Source organism: Bufo gargarizans, chromosome 2 (assembly GCF_014858855.1).
Source record: "Bufo gargarizans isolate SCDJY-AF-19 chromosome 2, ASM1485885v1, whole genome shotgun sequence".
In the NCBI taxonomy this organism is placed as follows: domain Eukaryota; kingdom Metazoa; phylum Chordata; class Amphibia; order Anura; family Bufonidae; genus Bufo; species Bufo gargarizans.
Window position 1 is genome coordinate 521,277,644 of NC_058081.1, and position 20,982 is coordinate 521,298,625.

The following is a 20,982-nucleotide window of genomic DNA, read 5'->3' on the forward strand; positions in this document are numbered from 1 at the left end:
TTAGGTCAAATTTATGCAGAAAATCCTGAAGGGTTCACAAACTTTCAAGAACCACCTTGGATACATATGAGAGTTGATAGATTTGTTTTTATTTTCAGCTACAGAAGTATTGATCCAGTTCTCGTTCCACCTCCTTCCCCTGAGTTGAGCAGTGCTGAAGTTTTTGTCCCATCATTGCCTCCATTTTCGGAGACCTCCATATACCCAACGTGCCCACTCCAGGATGGGCAAGACAGACAGTGTCTCTGTTGAGCTGAACTCCCCATGTGAGGCACGTCAGGCTGCACCCATAGAGACTCACTCCTCAGTTGTGGATGCCAAGAAAAAGAAGACCAACTCTGATGATCGGGGTACATGGAAAGGAAGATTTGACTTCCTACTGTCTTGTGTGGGCTATGCCATTGGACTGGGGAATGTTTGGCGGTTCCCATACCTTTGTGGAAAAAATGGTGGAGGTAGGAGGCAGCCAACAAATGTAATAAAGAATCTTTCCCTTTATGTCCTAGACATCCTTGAGATCATTCCTTAGTTATGTATGTTTCTAGGAAAGCTAGTTGAAAATGCATATGGCTAGTGTTTCACTCACAGTGTATCTCACCCAGCTTTCTTACAGTTATCAATAGCAAAGCTACCAGGTTATACAGTAGACCTCTACCCTGCCCACAAGTGTTGTCCCCATGTCTCCACCAGGTGCCTTTCTGATACCATATTTTCTGACACTGGTCTTCGCTGGAATTCCATTGTTCTTTCTGGAAACGGCTCTGGGTCAGTTCACGTCTATTGGTGGACTGGGTGTGTGGAAGCTGGCCCCCATGTTTAAAGGTACAGTTACACAAAACTTATTTAAACAAGAAGCTGGAGCTTAAATTGGTTTACTTTTAGCTTGCAATCTTCTAGGTCGGACAAATGCCTTATGACGGGGTATAGACCTTAAAGGGAACCGGGATTTTGTGTAAAGAGCTGAGGACATGGGTTGCTAGATGGCTGCTAGCACATCCGCAATACCCAGTCCCCATAGCTCTATGTGCTTTTATTGTGTAAAAAAAACGATTTGATACATATGCAAATTAACATAAAAGAGTGATATCTTACTTGTGTGACCAGAGAAGAGTCATATTTTCAAGATCTGACTCATCTCAGGTTAATTTGCATATGTATCAAATCGGGTTTTTTTACACAATAAAAGCACACAGAGCTATGGGGACTGGGTATTGCGGATGTGGTAGCAGCCATCCAGCAGCCCATGTCCTCAGCTCTGTACCCAGTGACCAGTTCCCTTTAAACGGCAATACCAAAATTGTTTAGACAGGTTACAGTTATAACAAATTCTCAACTGTATTAGGTCAGGATGTTACTATTCATTGGCAGCAAGCATATGTCTTGAAAACGGGGAGCATTAGAACACAAATTATATTAGAAAGCTGTAGAGATTAAGTGATTTAGCTTTATTGGTTGTTTTTGTTACTTTATATCTGAAGTTTTGAGTTTTATCCTGTACAGGAGTTGGGATGGCTGCTGTGGTACTGTCCTTCTGGCTGAACACTTACTATATTGTAATTATTGCATGGGCCCTTTATTATCTCTTCAATTCCTTCTCCTCGGTAAGTACGACATAAGTATTCCAGATTTGTAAGCACGTTTTTTCACAACCTAATTAGCTATGAAATGGTAACCAAAAATCTGTGCCCAGTCCTTATAACCATATCCGAAAATCCAGAGGAAAATGTTTCTAGGAGAGAGAGATGTTTACCAGCACTTATGGATGTGATTTTGGGGGTTCACATATTTTTGGCCATGTAATATAGCTATGTAATGGTAGGGATATTGTTGGTGTATCACTTGTAGTGTATTATTCATCTGTATTTAAAGGAGTTACCCAAGATCATAAAATTTTGGGCAAAGACAGGCAATGAGATGAATTATCAAACAACCAATTGTGGGCATCAAGATCCTCCCACCACTCTAGTGCTCCCCGCTGGTCTTCATTTACTTGGCTGCAGTGACGAGGTACTGGTCTTCCCACATGGCCACTGCAGCTGTCATGTGGGTAGATGACCATGTCATCGCTGCAGCCAAGTAAATAAAGAATGGCAGGCAGCACCACAGTGTTAGAGCTGGAGCTTCTGGGGATCCAACCAGTAAGAGTTGGTTCTTATTTTCTGCCTTTGTCCAAATGTGTTTATGATCTTGGACAACCTCTTAAGGAATTTCCTTAAATAGGTTGTCTGGGAATATATTATTTCTAATTGAAAGGTAACCTTGTCCCCACAGCTCTGAACTTCTGTTCTGGCACCTGCATCACCATCTTCTGGTCCAGAGTTTGTTTTCTTTCTCACCAGCATGGGTATGGTCACATTATTCTCTTCAGCCAACCACTGGCTTCAGCAGTAATATGTCCACAAATGACACTTCACAGCTGAAGAGGATCAGGGGACCATGCCCATGGTAAGAAAGAAAACAAACCCCAGACTGGAAGATGGAGGGAGACACAGGAGCCAGCACAGAGAACCGGACAGGGGAGGGGAGCAGGTAAATATGATTCTTTCAGTACAGGAGGCAAGCTGCCAGCAACTGTTAGAAATTATGTATTCCCAGACAACCCCTTTAATTCTTACTTTTTCTCCCTATGGTGGGAAGACTCTACCCTGGCAGAGCTGCGATAATAGCTGGAACACAGATCGATGTTTCTCCAACTACTCCTTGAATGACACCACAAACCTCACCAGCGCTGTCACTGAGTTTTGGGAGTAAGTCATGGTTGGATTTTGTTGACCTGACCAGAGTAAATTGTTCTTGAGGCCCAAGTCTTATATCATCAATAAAGTCTAAGGCTACTTTCACATCAGAGATTTTGCTGTACGGTTATGAGACCTGGCAGGGAATCTCAAAACCACAGCAAAATGCTGTGGTTTTGAGACTGTCTAAATCGGTTCAGAACGGATCCGGTTGTATTATATCAAAAATGAAGAATTTAAAACCATTGTACGTCAATGGTCACTGGGATCTTGTTTTTTTGTGTCCCCCCCCCAAAAAAAAAAAATGGATCTAACACTATTGCCTTACATGATTTTTGGTGCCGGATCCGGCTTGTTCAGTTTTCCGTGCCGCACACAGAAATGCTGCTTGCACAGATTTTCCAACTGTACAAGCTCCTTCAACTTAAAGAAAATCACAGAGGCATCTATTTTTATTCATAAACACTAGGAAAAAAGTCTCCTATTTTTAGATTGCCCAGGCTCTAGTAGGGTTATATGAACAAAAACTGTCTTCATGACAACAATCCTCTTAAAGGGGCTGTCAATAAATCATATAATTATGGGTAAATCGTCTGCAAATTTCAAGTAAGGATATGTTCACATGTCGTATTTTGACAATGTCAAAATCCACTGCATATCCCATGGCAGAAACCACTGCTGTTTATATAATGTGTTTTTTCATTTTGAATGCTGAGGTCCACCTCTCAGTTTAGCTCTATTGAATGGAGCTAAACTGCGAGCGGACTCATGCTGCGGTTTCCTGTCGTGCCCACACGGTAACTGTGCCAAGAATGGACATGTCCCTTCTTGGTGCAGTCTGGAAAATCATACGTAAAATGTGGTTGCAGCCCAGATCCCGCGCGGTTTTCTGCACGGAATCTGTGACGAAACCCATGCCAAAAATCTGTTTCACACGAGTCAGATTGATACTTTAATTTTCCAAAAGAGCTCTGAAAAATGAAAGGTGGAATCTGATGGGTAACTAAATGGGTAACTAAACCACTTTTCCTTTGCACTAGTTTAAGTGAATTTCTCCCAGTGTTTTTCAGAAAAACACCAGTAAAGCCAGAAGTGGATTCAAAGAGAATGATAAATATGAAGGAAGGACTTCTTCCTGCTAGATCCATTTCTGTCTTTGATAAAAAATAAATAAAAAAAAACTGCTTCAAAACTCATAAGGATGTTTTTACATAAAACACTATAAAAAAAACAGCATTCTTGAAAAATTTGGTGAACAGATTGTTGAGGGACCTAAGAAATTACTTTAGGCCCCTTTCAGACAAGCGAGTTCCACGCATTGGAGTATGAGGCAGTTCCTGTCCTGACCTCCCAGCACTGCCGGGGTCGCATAGCATTATATTGATTTATGATGCTATATAACCCTTAGAGGTCTTTAATGTATTGTATAACACTGACATAATGCTGTCAGTGCTATCCAATACATTCCAGACATCTAAGGGTTATATACCATCAAAATTCAATATAATGCTATCCGACCCCGGCAGTGCCGGGAGGTCAGGACGGGTGCTGTTTGATACTCACACTGCGGGCCTGGATTAGAAAAACAATAGCTACTCTTTTCCAGAAAGTTGTGTCTTATACTACGGAGTTCAAATGGGGTAGAGCTACAATACCAGACACATGCTGTGGACAAATGTGCCACTGTTCTGGGTAGAAAGCAGCCATATTTTATTAATCCTCCCTTTTCCTGCTTCCAGCTGAGTATTCTGTATTTCCTTTGCAGGAGGAACATGCATCAGGTTACAGGTGGACTTGGAGAACCAGGGAACATTCGTTGGCCCCTCGTATGCACCCTGGCATTATCCTGGATCATGGTTTACTTTTCTATCTGGAAAGGAGTAGAGTGGACCGGGAAGGTGCAGTATGGAGGTTTCATGTGCCTGAGCCTGTATTGCAGCACATACAGGGAGAGATCTATTGGAATTTCATGTGTCAAGCTTAAAGGGCTTCTGTCACCCCCCCAAAACTGGCCCTGTCTGCAATTCAAATCCTGCGCCTGCACCTTACGTGTCTTAATTCGGCGCAGGCGCTGTGAAAGAAGGACGCTCGCTTCCTCAGCCGATGACGTCTTCTCTTTCGGGTTTAGAGGTGACGTCATCGGTGCACTGAGGGAGTGCTGAGGAAGCGAGCGTCCTTCTCTCAGAGCGCCTGCGCCGAATGAGGTGCAGGCGCGGGATTTGAATTGCAGACAGGGCCAGCCGGAGGAGGAGAGCGCTCGCTGGCCCTGTCAATCAACAGGAGGAGGGGGCGTTTTTTTAAAAGGAGGATGCGGCGGCTACCAGCAAGTAGACGCCCTACTTGCTGTTAGTGAAGTAATTTGCATAAAAAAGCTCGATTTTTAATGAAACGAAGCCACAGAACAAGGTAAGAGCCCTATATAGGGAATAGTCGTACAAAAAGATTTTCAATATGCCCAAAAATGAAAAATGAGTTTGGGGGGGGTGACAGAAGCCCTTTAATCTAAAAAACGTTGGCATAAGATGTGTCAAATGGGGCAAACAGCTTACCAATTGTACTGCATATTTGGCTGTCAATACCCTAGAAAATGAAACGTACACTTGCTATTTCCGCTATAGTGTGCGCCAGTTTCTGGAGAGAATTACAGTGCTTCTGTGACTCTGCAGGACAGCGCTCACGCTAAACTCACCCACTTTTCTCATCACTTTTGCAAAGTGTAAAGCAGTAAAAAGTAACTTCTTGTGTAAATGTGTTGCATACCATAGTTTGTGACTTCTTAATTCCAGAATTCTGGAGCAAATGCAATAATAAATTTCCCCCATAGTCCCTACTGTTCTATGGATCCGCATGTGCCATCGTATCGCTCCTTTGCGCAGCATGTATCATCAGTTATTGCGTCTTGAGTTTAATCTCTTACCACATTCACCTCTCAGGTGGTTTACTTCTCAGCGACCTACCCATACTTCATGCTTGTGATCTTGTTCTTCCGTGGGATCACCCTTCCCGGAGCGATGGATGGGATACGCTTTTACATCACTCCAGACTTTAGTAAACTCTCAGAATCTGCGGTGAGTGCTGTCTGACTGTAAAAAGCTTCAGATTCTTAGTGCAAGGTCCAGCTATTTACTATATTCCACTGTATATAGCGGGCACAATGATGGGTAACAGCGATCACGCCGCCTCCCATCACTGAACCCCTCAGATGCCACGTTCATCGCTGATCGCAGCATCTGACATTAAAAATGAGCCCTTTCAGAGGTTAATCAGGGTTAAAAAAATAAATTAAAAAAACATACTCAACTTATCCATTTTCATGCAGAGAGGCCGTCGCAGCCATCTCGACTGAAGAAACCACACAAAATCTTGCGCGGTGATGTCACACATCACCATACGCAAGATTTTGTGCAATTTTTTCAATCAGGATGACCGTCATGGTTTCTCTCTCCGAGCAAATGGATGAGGTATGTTTTTTTGGTTTTTTTTATTGCTATTTCAGTAAAAATATATTCCTTACCGAAATTCGGCATTGTGGTGAATCAAATTTTTCCTGAAATTCGGATCAAAGTCAGTTTGACTTTAATTCGCTCAACATTATTTATAGTAGGTGGAGTTCCATTCTTCCGAAATGGAGCTTCAAATTCCCTGCTTATAAATAAATGTAAATTATAAAATTCCAGCTGCCTGCAATCACCACCAGGGGGAGCTTACAATGACCAGCTTCATTGCATGAACAGTATTAAGTGAGCTCCCTCTAGTGGTAGGGTTTATACAAATGTTCTCTAAAGTGGGCTTTTCTGTACAGGACTTCAGATTGGGCTTAAAACGTACCTAACCTTTCAAAAAAACTTTGCATTAATCATTAGTGCAGTGTGTGTACCTGAAGAATAACACTATTTCTGGCCATTATATCACTTGTATCTGGCATTTTTAGGAGTTTTTTTCTCTGTGCATGCTGAATGTCTAGTTTGCAGTTTTCATAGATCTGGTGAGTGGAGACTAGCTGCCATCCGCTGCACACAGAAAGTAGAGGAGAACTTGCTTCCTAACCTTTTCTTATGGATGCAGAAGCAGCCCATGATCATGGAGGACATTGTAGATAGATACTTACTTATACTGTATGTTTGTGATTAGGAACGCGCTTAGGAACTAGACATTTCTTACTGATAAGCCATATGAAAAAGTTTCTCATGGTCACTTGTACTATGCAAAATTAGAAATTATTTAAAGGTTATGGATATCTTTTTTTTACATTTTTATAGAATTTGTCTCATTTTGGGCTAAATTATTTTATTTTTTTTAATTTTCAAGTTTTTCCTTGCCATTATCTACTAACTGCTGACAGCTCATTATAGCTAAATTCTAAGCAGTTTGATAAGAATTTAGCTATAATGAGAGCCGTCACAGCAGCTCTCTGCAACAGCTGAATGGCCGCAGGTTGAGCCTCCCTGCTGTAGAATTTTTAAAATAAAGACTAACTGAAAAAATTACTTTTACCCAAAATGGGTAGAATGCAATGACAAAAATTGCCCCAAAAGTGTCCATAGCCCTTAATCAAATATTGTAATGTAGGATAATACTGAGTTGTCTCTTCCTCAGGTTTGGATGGATGCAGCCACACAGATCTTCTTTTCCTATGGACTTGGTCTTGGTTCTCTCATTGCACTGGGCAGTTACAATTCTTTCAACAACAATGTATACAGGTAAAGATTTCATCCTCTATTATGGCTATCACAAACTACAACTTCCAGCATGCCCAAAGGCTGAGTTGTAGTTCTGCCACAGCTGGAGTGCCACAGGTTGATGATGACTGCTTTAGGTCACTGGTTAACATGGCAACTCCCAAGCAGATGGAGCTCGATTACATTAAAGTAGTTGTCCAAGCGAAAATAAAAATCTGGCAGCACCTGTGAATTTAATAAAAGAATCAATACTCATAAATTTTCACTTCTGCCACTCCCAGTGTTGCGCTTTGGTCATGATGTCATCTTCCTGACTGCAGTGGTGACATCCAATAGACACCATGTCACCATGCAGCCAATCATTGGCCTCAGCAGTATACAGGACGGGGCTGTGATGGTGACGTGATGTGTACGGGATGTCGCCAACACAGCCAGGAAATCAAACACTGGTGGGGAGGACCAGAGCGCGAGGCTGGAAGCAGCAGGACAGAAAAGTGGTAAGTATAAGTTCACTTCTTTTGTTATTTTATCACATTTATGCCACTGCCTCGATAATCCCTTACAAGCAAGGTTTTCTGCCTTCCATAGAGATTCCATCATCGTGTGCGGGATTAACTCTTCCACCAGCATGTTTGCTGGATTGGTCATCTTTTCCATTGTTGGATTCATGTCACACATTACCAAGAAACCAATCCAAGAGTTGGCAGCATCAGGTAAAGATACAATCAGTCACCTTAAAGAAACACTCCGGCAAAATGTATACACTTTATTATGACTAGACTAGGGTGTGAGGGGTAGGGCATGACACCATCGCAAATCTACCGTATCTTGTGGGGAAATGGTGGATTTCCAATTAGGAGTGTGCAAAAATGCTGTGTCCTTCGCCCATACCATGTAGATTGTAAGCCCTCACGGGCAGGGCCCTCTCTCCTTCTGTACCAGTTTGTAACTCATCTTGTTTATGATTAGTGCAATTGTCTGTATTATGTATGTGCACCCCTTATCATATGTACAGCGCTATGGAATGAATGGCGCTTTAATAATAATAATAATAATAATAATAATAATGATAATAATGTTACTCTCTCTCCACAGGACCAGGACTGGCATTCCTGGCATATCCACAGGCTGTAACCCAACTGCCAATGTCTCCAGTCTGGTCCATTCTCTTTTTCTCCATGCTTGTTATGTTGGGTTTGGACAGCCAGGTAAGAAACTGTATTCCGCTGGTGGACCTGGCTCCTTTTGCAACTGATGTCCTAGTCTGCGTCCTTCCATCAATTTTCCCTCTAAGACTTTGTAGCTAGTTGGGGACCTGGGCACTGCTCTCTCTTTGCTGAGCAGCACCCTAATAGTGATATACAGGGCCACATAGCATCCAGTTAAATGGTATTAAACAGTATGCAGGTGTAGAACATTAAAAGCTATTGGGGGGAATTTATCTTTCCCTTTGAACCTGAAACCTTTTTGTGATTTTTCAGCATACCATGTTTTTAAAAACTGGGTGAGATTTTCCAGAGAGGTTTGGCCCCCTGCAGCCCAACAGATTTACTATAATTTACACCAGAAACTAGCATAAATTATAGAGCAAATTTACCCCAGCTTATAGCAGCTGTAGATTTGCTTTTCTGGTACAAAGACCACCAGAAGATACAACAAATTTATTAAGAAGCCTGTGTCTCTTAGTAAGTCCCTCTCATTGTCTAAATTCATGGTGTAGGGTAGTGAAGAGGTTAATGTTTGGTTAACCACTTAAAGACAAGGCCATTTACCCCCTTTCCTGATCAGGTGCATTTTCCTTTCTTTTTTTTTTAGCACATACGTCTTTCAAAAGCCATATCTGTTTTTCTGTTTAGTTTTTTAGTATTTTCACCGTTTTTGTTCATTTCCTTTGTTAATAGCACAACATGAAACTATTATCCATAAAGGGGCTCTCCTATATTGATGACCTATCCCCAGGATAGGTTATCAATATCAGACCAGCGGGGGGTCCGACACTCGGCACCCCTGCCGATCAGCCGTATGATGAGACAGCACGTGTTGTCCCCCGTCTCTCTTCCTGTTCACTGCTGCTGTTTATGGCAAAGCAGCAGCAGAGCAGGAAGTGACAGGAGACAGCATGTGTGCACTGCACGCGCCGTCTACTCATACAGCTTATCGGTGGGGGTGCCGATCTGATAGTTATGACTTATCCTGAGGATATGTCATCAATATAGGAAAGCCTGGAGAACCTTTTTAACAGTCACTTTTATATATGGGATGCACGGGCTATGGTTACTGGGGGCCTGATGAAAGGTGTGGTGCGTGTTGTTTTTTTTTTTTTTTTTTTTTTTACACTTATTTATTTAATTTTTACACTTTGTGCCCTCATAAGTTCATACAATACCTTTGAGGGATATTATACGGGGGATATACAGCCCCCAGAGAGGTTGTACAAGGAAGTACAACCTCACTGCAAAGCTGATCTTGGCCTAACAAGACCCAGCCAACTGCGTAGACACCCAACCCCCAAACAGCTGGGATCAAAGGAGGATGCGGGATCTGTATACACAGCGCTCATTGAGCACTATGTATCAAGCTATCTGGAAGGCAGGGATGGTAAAAAAAATCCCTGCCTTCTCTAAGGGGAGCCATGCTGTCACTTCCTGCTCTTGCAGCTGTGGTCTCTGTAAGGATGTATTAAAACGTCAGGGTTTGGATGCAGGGATGTCTACTGACCACCTGGACATATATAACCAATGGGCGGTCAGCAAATGGTTTACGGGTTGTTTAGTACAGTGAAGAGGTTAATGTTTGTATGCCCGCTGGTCTATGAAAATGTTAATGTCAGAATCCTTCGTGATCTAGGGCAGTAAAAGGGTTAAAGGGATATTCTCATCTCTGGTATATATGACATATCACTGTACACACAACCATTCAGCAATTGTCACTGCTTAGATAACTGATGGTAACCCAAAATTCAGAAAACACTACACAAATTATATTCAACAGGTACCTTATAATTAATACATAACTTTTATTGTAAAATTACTAAAATTGCCCTAATATTTAGATGTCCATAGTAAAATTGTGCAAAACCATATTAAACCGCAGCGCCACTTCATACGAGGGTTGGGGGGCTTTGATACTGGGTCTCTTACAATTATTTGGCCCTACCAACCCTAATGTCCTGTGCTAGCTAGCTATCCCTCCTTGTCCCTGCGCCGCGAGAGTGACTGCCCAGCATCATCATAAGCTAAGGGAAGGATCCTAATGCTAATCAACAGTAAATGTACGCAACTTGTCCCAACTACATAGGTAAGTAGCTTATGACGAAGCTGGGCAGTAACTCTCGCAGCGCAGGGACAAGGAGAGATAGCTAGCTAGAACAGGATATTAGGGTTGGCAGGGCCAAATAGTTGTAAGAGACCCAGTATCTGAGCCCCCCAACCCTCGTATGAAGTGGTGCTGCGGTTTAATGTGGTTTTGCACAATTTTACTATTGACATCTAAATATTAGGGCAATTTTAGTAATTTTACAATAAAAGTTACCGTATGTATTTATTATAAGGAACCTGTTGGATATATGACATATCCACAGGATTTATTCCATTTGGAAAGTCTTCACTTTTTCACATTTTGTTATGTTGCAGCCTTGTGCTGAAATAAAAGATAACATTTTCCCCCATCATTCTACACTCAGAACCCCATAATGAGAAAGTAAAAACTGATTTTTAGACCTTTTGCCATGACATTTGAAGATTAGCTCTGGATGCCTCCTATCTCTCTTGATCATCTTTCAGATGTTTCTACGCCTTGACTGAAGTCAACCTGTCGTAAAGTCAGTTGACTGGACATGATTTGGAAAAAAACACCCCTGTCTATATAAGGTCTCACAGTTGACAATTTATATCAGAGCAAAAACAAAGCCACAAGGAGGAAAGAACTGCCTGTAGAGATCACAGACAGGAATGTATGGAGGCACATATATCTGCTGCACTGAAGGTTCCCAATATCACAATGACCTCCAAATTCTTGAATGAAAGACGTTTTGAACAATCAGGACTCTTCCTAGAGCTGGCCACCACACCAAACTAAGTAAAATGGAAGAAACTTCCAGAAGGTCAATCATTACTGTAGCACTCCACCAATCTGGACTTTATGGCAGAGTGGACAGAATGAAGCCTCTCCTCAGTAAAACACATAAAAGACCACCTGGAGTTTTCCTCAAAAATCTCCTAAAGAACTCTCAGACTGTAAGAAACAAGATTCTCTGGTCTGAAGAAGCCAGGAATTAACCTGCTGGCCTCAATTTTAGGTGTCATGTCTCAATAAAATAATGCACTTCTCATCACCAACCCAATACCATCCCTACAGTGAACCATGATGATGGCACATCATGCTGTGGAGGTGTTTTTTTTAGCAGCCGCGACCAGGAGACTGGTCAGGGTTGAGGGAGGAGCTGAGTGGAGCAAAGTACAGAGATACTGTATTCTTAATGAAAACCTGATCCAGAGTGCTCTGGAGCTTTGACTGGGCTAAAAGTTCACCTTCCAATAAGATAATGACCCTAAGCACACAGCTAAGAAAAAGCAGGAGTGGCTTAAGGACAACTCTGAATGTCCTTGAGTGGCCCAGCCAGAGCCCTGACTTGAACCAAATTGAACATCTCCAGAAAGATGTGAAAATGGCTTTCACCCAACAGTCCCCATTCAACCTGACAGAGCTTGAGAGGATCTGCAGAGAAGAATGGCAGAACATCCCCAAATCCAGATGTACAAACTTTGTTGCATCATAACCAAGAAGACTGGAGGCTGTAATCACTGCAAAAGATGCTTTAACTATGCAAGTTTTAAATTTTTCTTTTTCAATAGATTAACATTTTCAACATTCTGTTTTCACTTTGTCATTATTGCGTATTGAAAGCAGAATCATGGGGAAAAAAATGTATTTTTTTTATTTTAGTACAAAGTTGCAACATAAAATGTGATAAAAGTTAAATGGTGTAAAGACTTTCCGAATGCATTGTATACCATAGATGTCTAATAGATACAGGTCCCACCTCTGGGACCCACACCTAGCCCCTGATCTCCATTTTCACTAAGTGGCTGCAAAAGGAGAGATTGCTGTGCTACGTAACTCCTATTCAAGTCTATGCGAGGAACCGAAATCGCTTGGCACATCAAACTCTGCAATCCTGGCCACCTCTACTTTCAAAGCAGCCGCTTGTTTTAGGGGTGTTAGGGTGGTGGACATGTTTTCTGAGAATTGTTTAGGGGTGTGGAAGGATTTTCCTAGTAGTCCATATTTTCTAGGACTGTAACAGGAGGCTCGACTGATTATTCAGAATCTTGTTTTCTCCCTGCGCTTATAGAGATGAGTGAAGGGGGATAGAGAGGACTGTGTAACTGTAACTACTGCTGCACAGTTCTCTGTATGATTGTGCAGAGCGATTCAGAAATGTTTTCCTCAAACATTATGGGGAGAGTTAAGCCTTTCCCTGCGTTGATACAGCTTATGACCTGCACTTGTCACCATTTCCCTCCACACATTGTGAGGCTGCCCATCACAAACAATCCTGTTTACTATCACTGTCATTATCCCATTGCACTGTCCTCTATTACAATAACATGTGCTGCATTACTTTCATTTCTCCTGTCTCCTTTGGCCTGGCCAGTTTTGCACAGTGGAAGGGTTCATCACTGCACTGGTGGACGAATACCCACAATTTCTAAGGAGCAGAAAGAAAACGTTCATTGCAGCCGTCTGTTTCATCTCCTTCATTGTCGGATTTTCCAATATTACCCAGGTATTAGGATACAGCACCACTGGCATACAGTACTCTGACTCATGAACTGACCTCATCACAGGTCTGTGACCTGCTATTTGGAATGCATTCCTGGCCATAAGGAACTCATCTGCCTTTATGAGCCTAGCAGTATCACATGTTTATGGCAGGTATGCCAATGCTTTATAAGAGTGCCAGAATGTTTGTGATCACTTGTTCTGAGTTTTTGAAGTTATACAAATTGATAGAGCAGCCTCTATCAATTTACACAAATAGTACTATATGCATTTGGAAAAACTATGTGAAGGGAGGACACCAGACTACACATAGAAAATCTGCCAAGCTTTGGGAGAACATACAAACGCCAACATGTTGACTTTCATTGAATTCAAACCCACAATATCTGAACCTATACCATTAAACTGCAAGCTGTCCTGGTTTCATCACAGCAGAGAGGCCTAGAACCATGACATGGTCACCCCTAAGGATGAGGTTGTTGAATTTGGATGCAAAGTTCTGCTAGTTTAATTTTTGGACCATAGCCTTTGAGCCCATAGGTCAAACACATTCTTAGAGGATGCAATAGAGTTCTGAGCTCCTCAGACACTGGGGTTTATTGTGACCTGGCGTATTTTATGTCCTACCCTAGTCTTCTAGATTTTGTTGGATGAAGAGGCAAATTCTGGTATTGCAGGTCAATTTCATTGAAATGAATGTGACTGAGCTGCAATACCACACACAACAAATAGACACAGGGGTGGATTGGGAACTTAAAGTGGCCCTGGAAAAAAACAAACACAAGTGGCCTGATGTTGTAGGTGGGTCCAAATTGACAGAAGGCAGGGCAACAAATGTCGGCAAGGTCAGCAATACAGTAGTGCTGCACAAAATACTGCCACCCGCCCCACAGTATGAAGCTGTATCATCATCCTGAGGACGGCAATATAATTGAATTCAGGAGGGCACTTGAGGCCACTGGCCTGATGCTCCTACATTAATTAATACTTAGAGCATCAGATTCTTATGTACCTTGCTGATGGCCAAGAGGAGGCATTAAGTGGCCCCCTGGGAATCGGCCCATCGAGAAATGTCCCTGTAGTCATGTGGTCTATGGCCAATCCGCCCATGAATAGACAGGTCTGATGCTGTTTTTGTGTAATCCTCAGCAATAACAGGCAGAGCAGATCCTGTACATGACTGGAACCCTGCCCACATTTAGTAACCAAAAGCTGCAAGATTTTGCCTTGGTTTTATTTGCAAAATTGTGGAGCTTATTGGCCCACAAATAGGTGAGGCTTTGGCATGTGCATCAGTGACTATGCAAGTTCCCACTGTTAAGCAGACCATGCGGCTAGTTGAGTCTGGACAGTTGCATGACAAAGCATTTTTTTAAAGGGTTCACAAATTTTCTTGTACAGATATCAGTGTCCATAGTGAAGAGTGCAAATCTGTTCATTTCTGGCTCTTGTCCCTCCTTACTTTCACAGGGAGGACTTTACGTCTTTAAACTTTTTGACTATTACTCAGCCAGTGGAATGTGTCTCCTGTTCCTGGTCTTCTTTGAGACTATCTCTATAGCATGGTGTTATGGTGAGTGACATGGAGTCACATGACTGTTTACCCCTAAAATTTAAGTCCCCCTTCGCAATAATTCTATGTACCCTTTTCTTAATGTGATCATTGTTTTGGGAGATTGGTGACAGTCACTTTGGCTGCCATTACAACTCCTAAGCGGCAACCTATGGCATGGGTGCCAGAGGCAGCACTCAGAGCCCTCTCTGTGGGCACTCGCACCCTGGAAAAAGTCTGTGTACCAATATGCCTTAGACTTTTCCTGCCATTTATCAGCGCAGGGCGGACTATGAACGGCGCAGGCAGCGCATTGAATGTAGACAGGCTATTATAGATAAATTATAAAGTACATGGAGGACATACTATATTGGACTGTTTCAGGTTACATTGCTGTGTTGACACTTTGCCATAAATAATAGGTTTTGGGTTGCAGTTTGGGCACTCGGTCTGTAACAGGTTCACCATCACTGCTAGGCAGTTATACCATTCAGGACACTAGGAAAGCTGGGAAACATCTCTATTGCAATGGCAGCCATATTTTCTAGTTAACAAATTAATTGAAGAAATGACATGGTCACACATGCACTAGACTGCCTGTAGTGTAGAGGGAAATCAGGAGAAGCCTTGTAATCTCCTCTTTTCAATACTTCCATAACAGGTGTGGACCGGTTCTACCAGGACATTGAGGAGATGATTGGGTACCAGCCCTGCTCCTGGTGGAAGCTCTGCTGGGCATATTTTACCCCATTTGTTTGTTTGGTGAGAAATCATTTTACAGAATTGCCTTTAAATAACTGTCCCCATTATGAAATGCCTATCTCAACCTTCTTCTATCCTCACACAGGGTGTTTTTATATTCAGCGTGGTAGAGATGACCCCCCTCACACTAGGGCCATATGTGTACCCAGCATGGGGTCAGGGTATCGGCTGGTTGATGGCACTCTCGTCTATGGTATTGATCCCTGGCTACATGTTATATTTGTTTCTCACCTCATCGGGCACCATCAGTCAGGTAGGTACTAGGCAATATCAAATATATATAACATGTCAGAGGTCAAATCAACATAAATGCTAAATAGGTTTTCAAATACCTTGCCAATGTCATAATGTTGTTAAATTCTTTACTCCAGTAACATCCAAACCTGCATTCGCAATCTATGTGGTGTATGGTTTTATTTGACCTATTTTTAAATGCATAATTGAGCTCTCACAAAGCATTGCACACTGGTAACAGTAAATCAGCAGAATTGTGAATGCAGCTCTGCATGTAACTGGAACATTACTCAATATTAGTACATTTAAAGCATTTAAAATTGAGTTCTTCTTTAACAGTTCTCCTTTACAGTTTTTTTTATTTCCTTGTGGTAATTTCCCATCACTGTAATTATTTATATCTGTTTATTTATCTAGCGCCTCCGAGATATGATGCGGCCACAAATGCAGCGGGTCATGCAAAAAAATGGATTGCGACCCAGACTTAGCTTGGATGGGAGCACACAAGAGACTCCAGGATTGTAGCGTGCTCCAGGACATGTACCCCCCATTCTTCATCCCTTTATATAGCTGAGCCTTTAATTCCAGCCTCAATTTCTGTTAACTTCCCAATCTGGGTTTAAGAACTTACACTCAGTGGAGCGTAGAACCTACTACCCCAGGATGAACCGACCTTAGTGCCTTACAGTGTTACCTAATATTTTACGGCGTATGATGTACTATAACCATTGAAGAAATAAACAGAAATGCTACAGATACTGATGAATATTATAATTTGTGGCCTGGCACATAGCAGTGGTGCCGAAGGAGTGGGCTGGCACAAATCAGCGGTGCGGAAGGAGTGGGCTGGCACATAGCAGCGGTGCGGAAGGAGTGGGCTGGCACATAGCAGCGGTGCGGAAGAAGTGGGCTGGCACATAGCAGCAGTGCGGAAGGAGTGGGCTGGCACATAGCAGCGGTGCGGAAGGAGTGGGCTGGCACATAGCAGCGGTGCGGAAGAAGTGGGCTGGCACATAGCAGCAGTGCGGAAGGAGTGGGCTGGCACATAGCAATGGTGGGGAAGGAGTGGCCTGGCACATAGCAATAATGGAGCAGGAGTCTCCTGGCACATAGCAATGGCCTGGTACATAGCAGTGATGGAGAAGGAGTAGCCTGGCACACAGCAGTAATAAGAGAGGAAGTGGCCTAGCACATGGCAGTGATGAAGAAAGAGCAGCCTGGCAGATAGCAGTTATGGAGAAGGAGTGGTCTGGTACATAGCAGTGATGGAGAAGTGGTCTGGAACATAGCAGTGGTGGACGAATGGCCTTGTACATAGCAGTGATGGAGAAGGAGTAGCCTGGCACATAGCAGTGGTGAAGGAGGAGCCTGGCACATAGCAGTGGTGGAGGAGTGGTCTGGCACATAGCAGTGGTGGAGGAGTGGCCTGGTACATAGCAGTGGTGCGGAAGGAGTGGTCTGGCACATAGCAGTGGCGGAGAAGGAGTGGCCTGGCACATAGCAGTGGTGGAGTAGTGGTCTGGCACATAGCAGTGGTGGAGGAGTGGCCTGGCACATAGCAGTGGTGTCGAAGGAGTGGGCTGGCACATAGCAGTGGTGGAAGAGTGGGCTGGTACATAGCAGTGACGGAGAAGGAGTTTCCTGGCACATAGTAATGAAGAAGGAGTGACCTGGTACATAACTGTGGTGGAGGAGTGGCCTGGCAAATAACTGTGGTGGAGGAGTGGCCTGGCACATATCAATAATGGAGAAGGAGTCTCCAGGCACATAGCAGTGGCGGAGAAGGAGTGGCCTGGTACATAGCAGTGATGGAGAAGAGGTAGCCTGGCACATAGCAGTCATAGAGAGGAAGTGGCCTGGCACATGGCAGTGATGAACAAGGAGCAGCCTGGTACATAGCAGTAATGGAGAAGGAGTGGCTTTGCACACAGCAGTGATGGAGAAGGAGTGGTCTGGAACATAGCAGTGGTGGAGGAGTGGCCTGGCACATAGCAATAATGATGAAGGAGTCTCCTGGTACATAGCAATCGTGCAGAAGGAGTGGCCTTGTAGATAGTGATGGCGGAGTAGCCTGGCACACAGCAGTGGTGGGGAAGGAGTGGCCTGGCACATAGCAGTGGTGGAGGAGTAGCCTGGCACATAGCAGTGACGGAGGAGTAGCCTGGCACATAGCAGTGGTGGATGAGTAGCCTGGCACTTAGCAGTGATGGAGAAGGAGTGGCCTGGCACAAAGCAGTGGTGGAGAAGGAGTGGCCTGGCACAAAGCAGTGGTGGAGAAGGAGTGGCCTGGCACATAACTGTGGTAGAAGAGTGGCCTGGCACATAGCAATCATGGGGAACGAGTTGTCTGGCACATAGCAGTGATGGAGAAGGAGTGGCCTGGTACATAGCAGTAATGGAGAAGGAGTGGCCTTGCACACAGCAGTAATGGAGAAGGAGTGGTCTGGCACATAGCAGTGGTGGTATACTGCCTGATGAACTAGTCTCTATGCTTTGAAAATTGAATTTTTTTGATTACCCAATAAAACTATCACTGCTATAATACCTTTGTCTTTTTTAAGGGAAACATCACATAGATTAATCTGGCTAACATAGTACCGCTCTATTTTAGCAGTGGTGGAGAAGGAGTGGCCTGGCACATAGCAATAATGGAAAAAGAGTGGCCTAGCATGTAGCAATGATAGAGGAGTTGTCTCTTGGCACATAGTAGTGGTGCAGAAGGAGTGGCCTGGCACATAGCAGTGATGGAGAAGGAGTGGCCTGGCACATAGGCCACTCCTTCTCCATCACTGCTATGTGCCAGGCCACTCCTTCTCCATCACTGCTGGCAAATAGCAGTGATGGAGAAGGAGTGGCCTGGCACATAGCAGTGATGGAGAAGGAGTGGCCTGGCACATAGCAGTGATGGAGAAGAGTGGGCTGGCACATAGTAGTTGTGGGGCAGGAGTGGCCTGGCCTATAGCAGTGATGGAGGAGTGGCCTGGCCTATAGCAGTGATGGAGGAGTGGCCTGGCATATAGCAGTGATGTAGGAGTGGCCTGGCATATAGCAGTGATGTAGAAGGAGTGGCCTGGCATATAGCAGTGGTGGAGGAGTGGCCTGACACATAGCAGTGGTGGGGAAGGAGTGGCCTGGCACATTGTAGTGGTGCAGGAGTGGCCTGGCACATTGTAGTGGTGCAGGAGTGGCCTGGCACATAGCAGTAATGGAGGAGTGGAATGGCACATAACTGTGGTGGAGGAGTAGGCTGGCACATAGCAGTGGTGGGGAAGGAGTGGCCTGGCACATAGTAGTGGTGGAGAAATGGCCTGGCACATAGTAGTGGTGGAGAAATGGCCTGGCACATAACTGTGGCGGAGGAGTGACCTGGGACAGAAGGATTGTCCTGGTACATAGCAGTGGTTAAGAAGGAGTGAACTGGCACATAGAAGTGGTGGTATACTGCCTGATGAAGGAGTCTCTATGCTATGAAAGCTTGCAATTTTTTTTGATTACCCAATAAAAGTATCACTGCTATAATACCTTTGTCTTTTTTAAGGCAAAAGTATTTAACATCATGGTACCGCTCTATTTTTGCTATATACTATGGGGCAGATTTATCATGACTCTGACAGCTGACTCCACTTTAACATATGGCTAAAGTCAGTTTTAGCCAAGTCAGATTTATGATCGGCCCTTTAAGACTGTAATAAATGTGGTTTGACGGTAGCAGGTTATCCGTCAGAAAGCAGCTTTACAAAAGTCGCTAATTTGTGCGCAGTTTTAGCGTTTGGGACTTTTTCACTCCATTATTCTGACCTGAGCTAATGATAAATCTGGCCCTATGAGTTGATTGTGCTAACTTACTGTTGTAATTGACCTGGAAAGTAAATCATATGCGTCATGATTCATACTGTGAGGTAGCAAGTGTCTATGAGCCACTGAGCAGAATATTATGTGCCCCCGCCAACAATATTAGGGTACTTTCACATTAGTAACATAGTATCATAGTATATAAGGCCGAAAAAAGACATTTGTCCATCCAGTTCGGCCTGTTATCCTGCAAGTTGATCCACAGGAAGGCAAAAAAAAAACTGTGAGGTAGAAACCAATTTTCCTCACTTTAGGGGAATAAAAATTCCTTCCCGACTCCAATCAGGCAATCAGAATAACTCCCTGGATCAACGACCCCTCTCTAGTAGCTATAGCCTGTAATATTATTACGCTCCAGAAATACATCCAGGCCCCTCTTGAATTCCTTTATTGTACTCACCATCACCACCTCCTCAGGCAGAGAGTTCCATACATTAGCGTTAAAGTTTTCCGGTATTGAGTTCCGTCACAGGGGCTCAATACCGGAAAAAAACCGCTTCAGTTTTATCCTAATGCATTCTGAATGGAAAGCATTCCGTTCAGTATGCATCAGGATGTCTTCAGTTCAGTCCCTCTTACGGTATTTGGCCGGAGAAAATGCTGCTTGGAGAAAATGCTGCAGTATTTTCTCCGGCCAAAATTCCGGAACACTTGCCGGAAAGCCGGATCCGGCACTAATTTCTATTTAAAAATGTATTAATGCCGGATCTAGTACCAACTGTTCCGGGGAAAAAAAAATACCGGAGAGATGGATCTGGTATTTCAATGCATTTGTCAGATGGATCCGCATCCGGATCCAGAAACAAATGCTATCCGTTTGCATACGGATTTCCGGTAACGGAACTGCCTGTTGGAACCCTTAACTACATGATGTGGAATGCAGAGCTGTGTGGTTCTCCAAGACCATATAATACATGACAGGCTTGGATACAGCATCTGATCACACACTAGCACACATGATAGGCTTAGATTCAGCACTTCAGCGGACATTATCACACATGACAGGAAGCTCTGCAGATCACTTCTTTCTTGGTCACACCATTCTGTACAGGTGACGACGAGTGCCTTACAAAGAGCACATCCCCCATGGTCCCTCCAAGACAGAAGACAGACTCAATGAATAGAGGTAACATTATCTCATGTTATTTCTAGATCTCTATATAACAGATAAAATATTCACTTCTTATCAGTTACAAAATATTACAGGTGTCTGGGTGCTCAGTCACATGTCCACATTTAGTCCGTCATCCCCCCCCTCTACCCCAGCATGGATGAATCTCTGGATTTGCCATTTTTAATAGGAGCCTGTATTCCATAATTCATATTTATCAACAGTCAAAAGTGCTCTCATACCAAGGTAGTCACCTGGAAATCTGGACAATTT

The 20,982-nt window shown here is 43.6% G+C and overlaps 1 protein-coding gene across 1 annotated transcript; it reads left to right on the forward strand.

Annotated features, from left to right (window-relative positions):
- Window positions 1-223: 223 nt before the first annotated feature.
- Window positions 224-16,286, forward strand: LOC122928505 (sodium- and chloride-dependent GABA transporter 1-like). The gene is made up of 14 exons (XM_044281405.1): window positions 224-455; window positions 691-822; window positions 1,501-1,601; window positions 2,638-2,747; window positions 4,501-4,633; window positions 5,669-5,803; window positions 7,332-7,435; window positions 8,003-8,127; window positions 8,510-8,622; window positions 13,071-13,202; window positions 14,669-14,771; window positions 15,412-15,512; window positions 15,598-15,765; window positions 16,164-16,286. The coding sequence occupies exons 1-14, from the start codon at window positions 224-226 to the stop codon at window positions 16,269-16,271; spliced, it is 1,797 nt and encodes a 598-aa protein (XP_044137340.1). The 3' UTR covers window positions 16,272-16,286.
- The last annotated feature ends 4,696 nt before the right edge of the window (window positions 16,287-20,982 follow it).

Coding starts and splice junctions, on each gene's coding strand:
- LOC122928505 (XM_044281405.1), top strand. CDS start 224: ATGGGCAAGACAGACAGTGTCTCTGTTGAGCTGAACTCCCCATGTGAG. Junction 7,436..8,002: donor TTCAACAACAATGTATACAG/GTAAAGATTTCA, acceptor TGCCTTCCATAG/AGATTCCATCATCGTGTGCG. Junction 8,623..13,070: donor TGTTGGGTTTGGACAGCCAG/GTAAGAAACTGT, acceptor TGGCCTGGCCAG/TTTTGCACAGTGGAAGGGTT.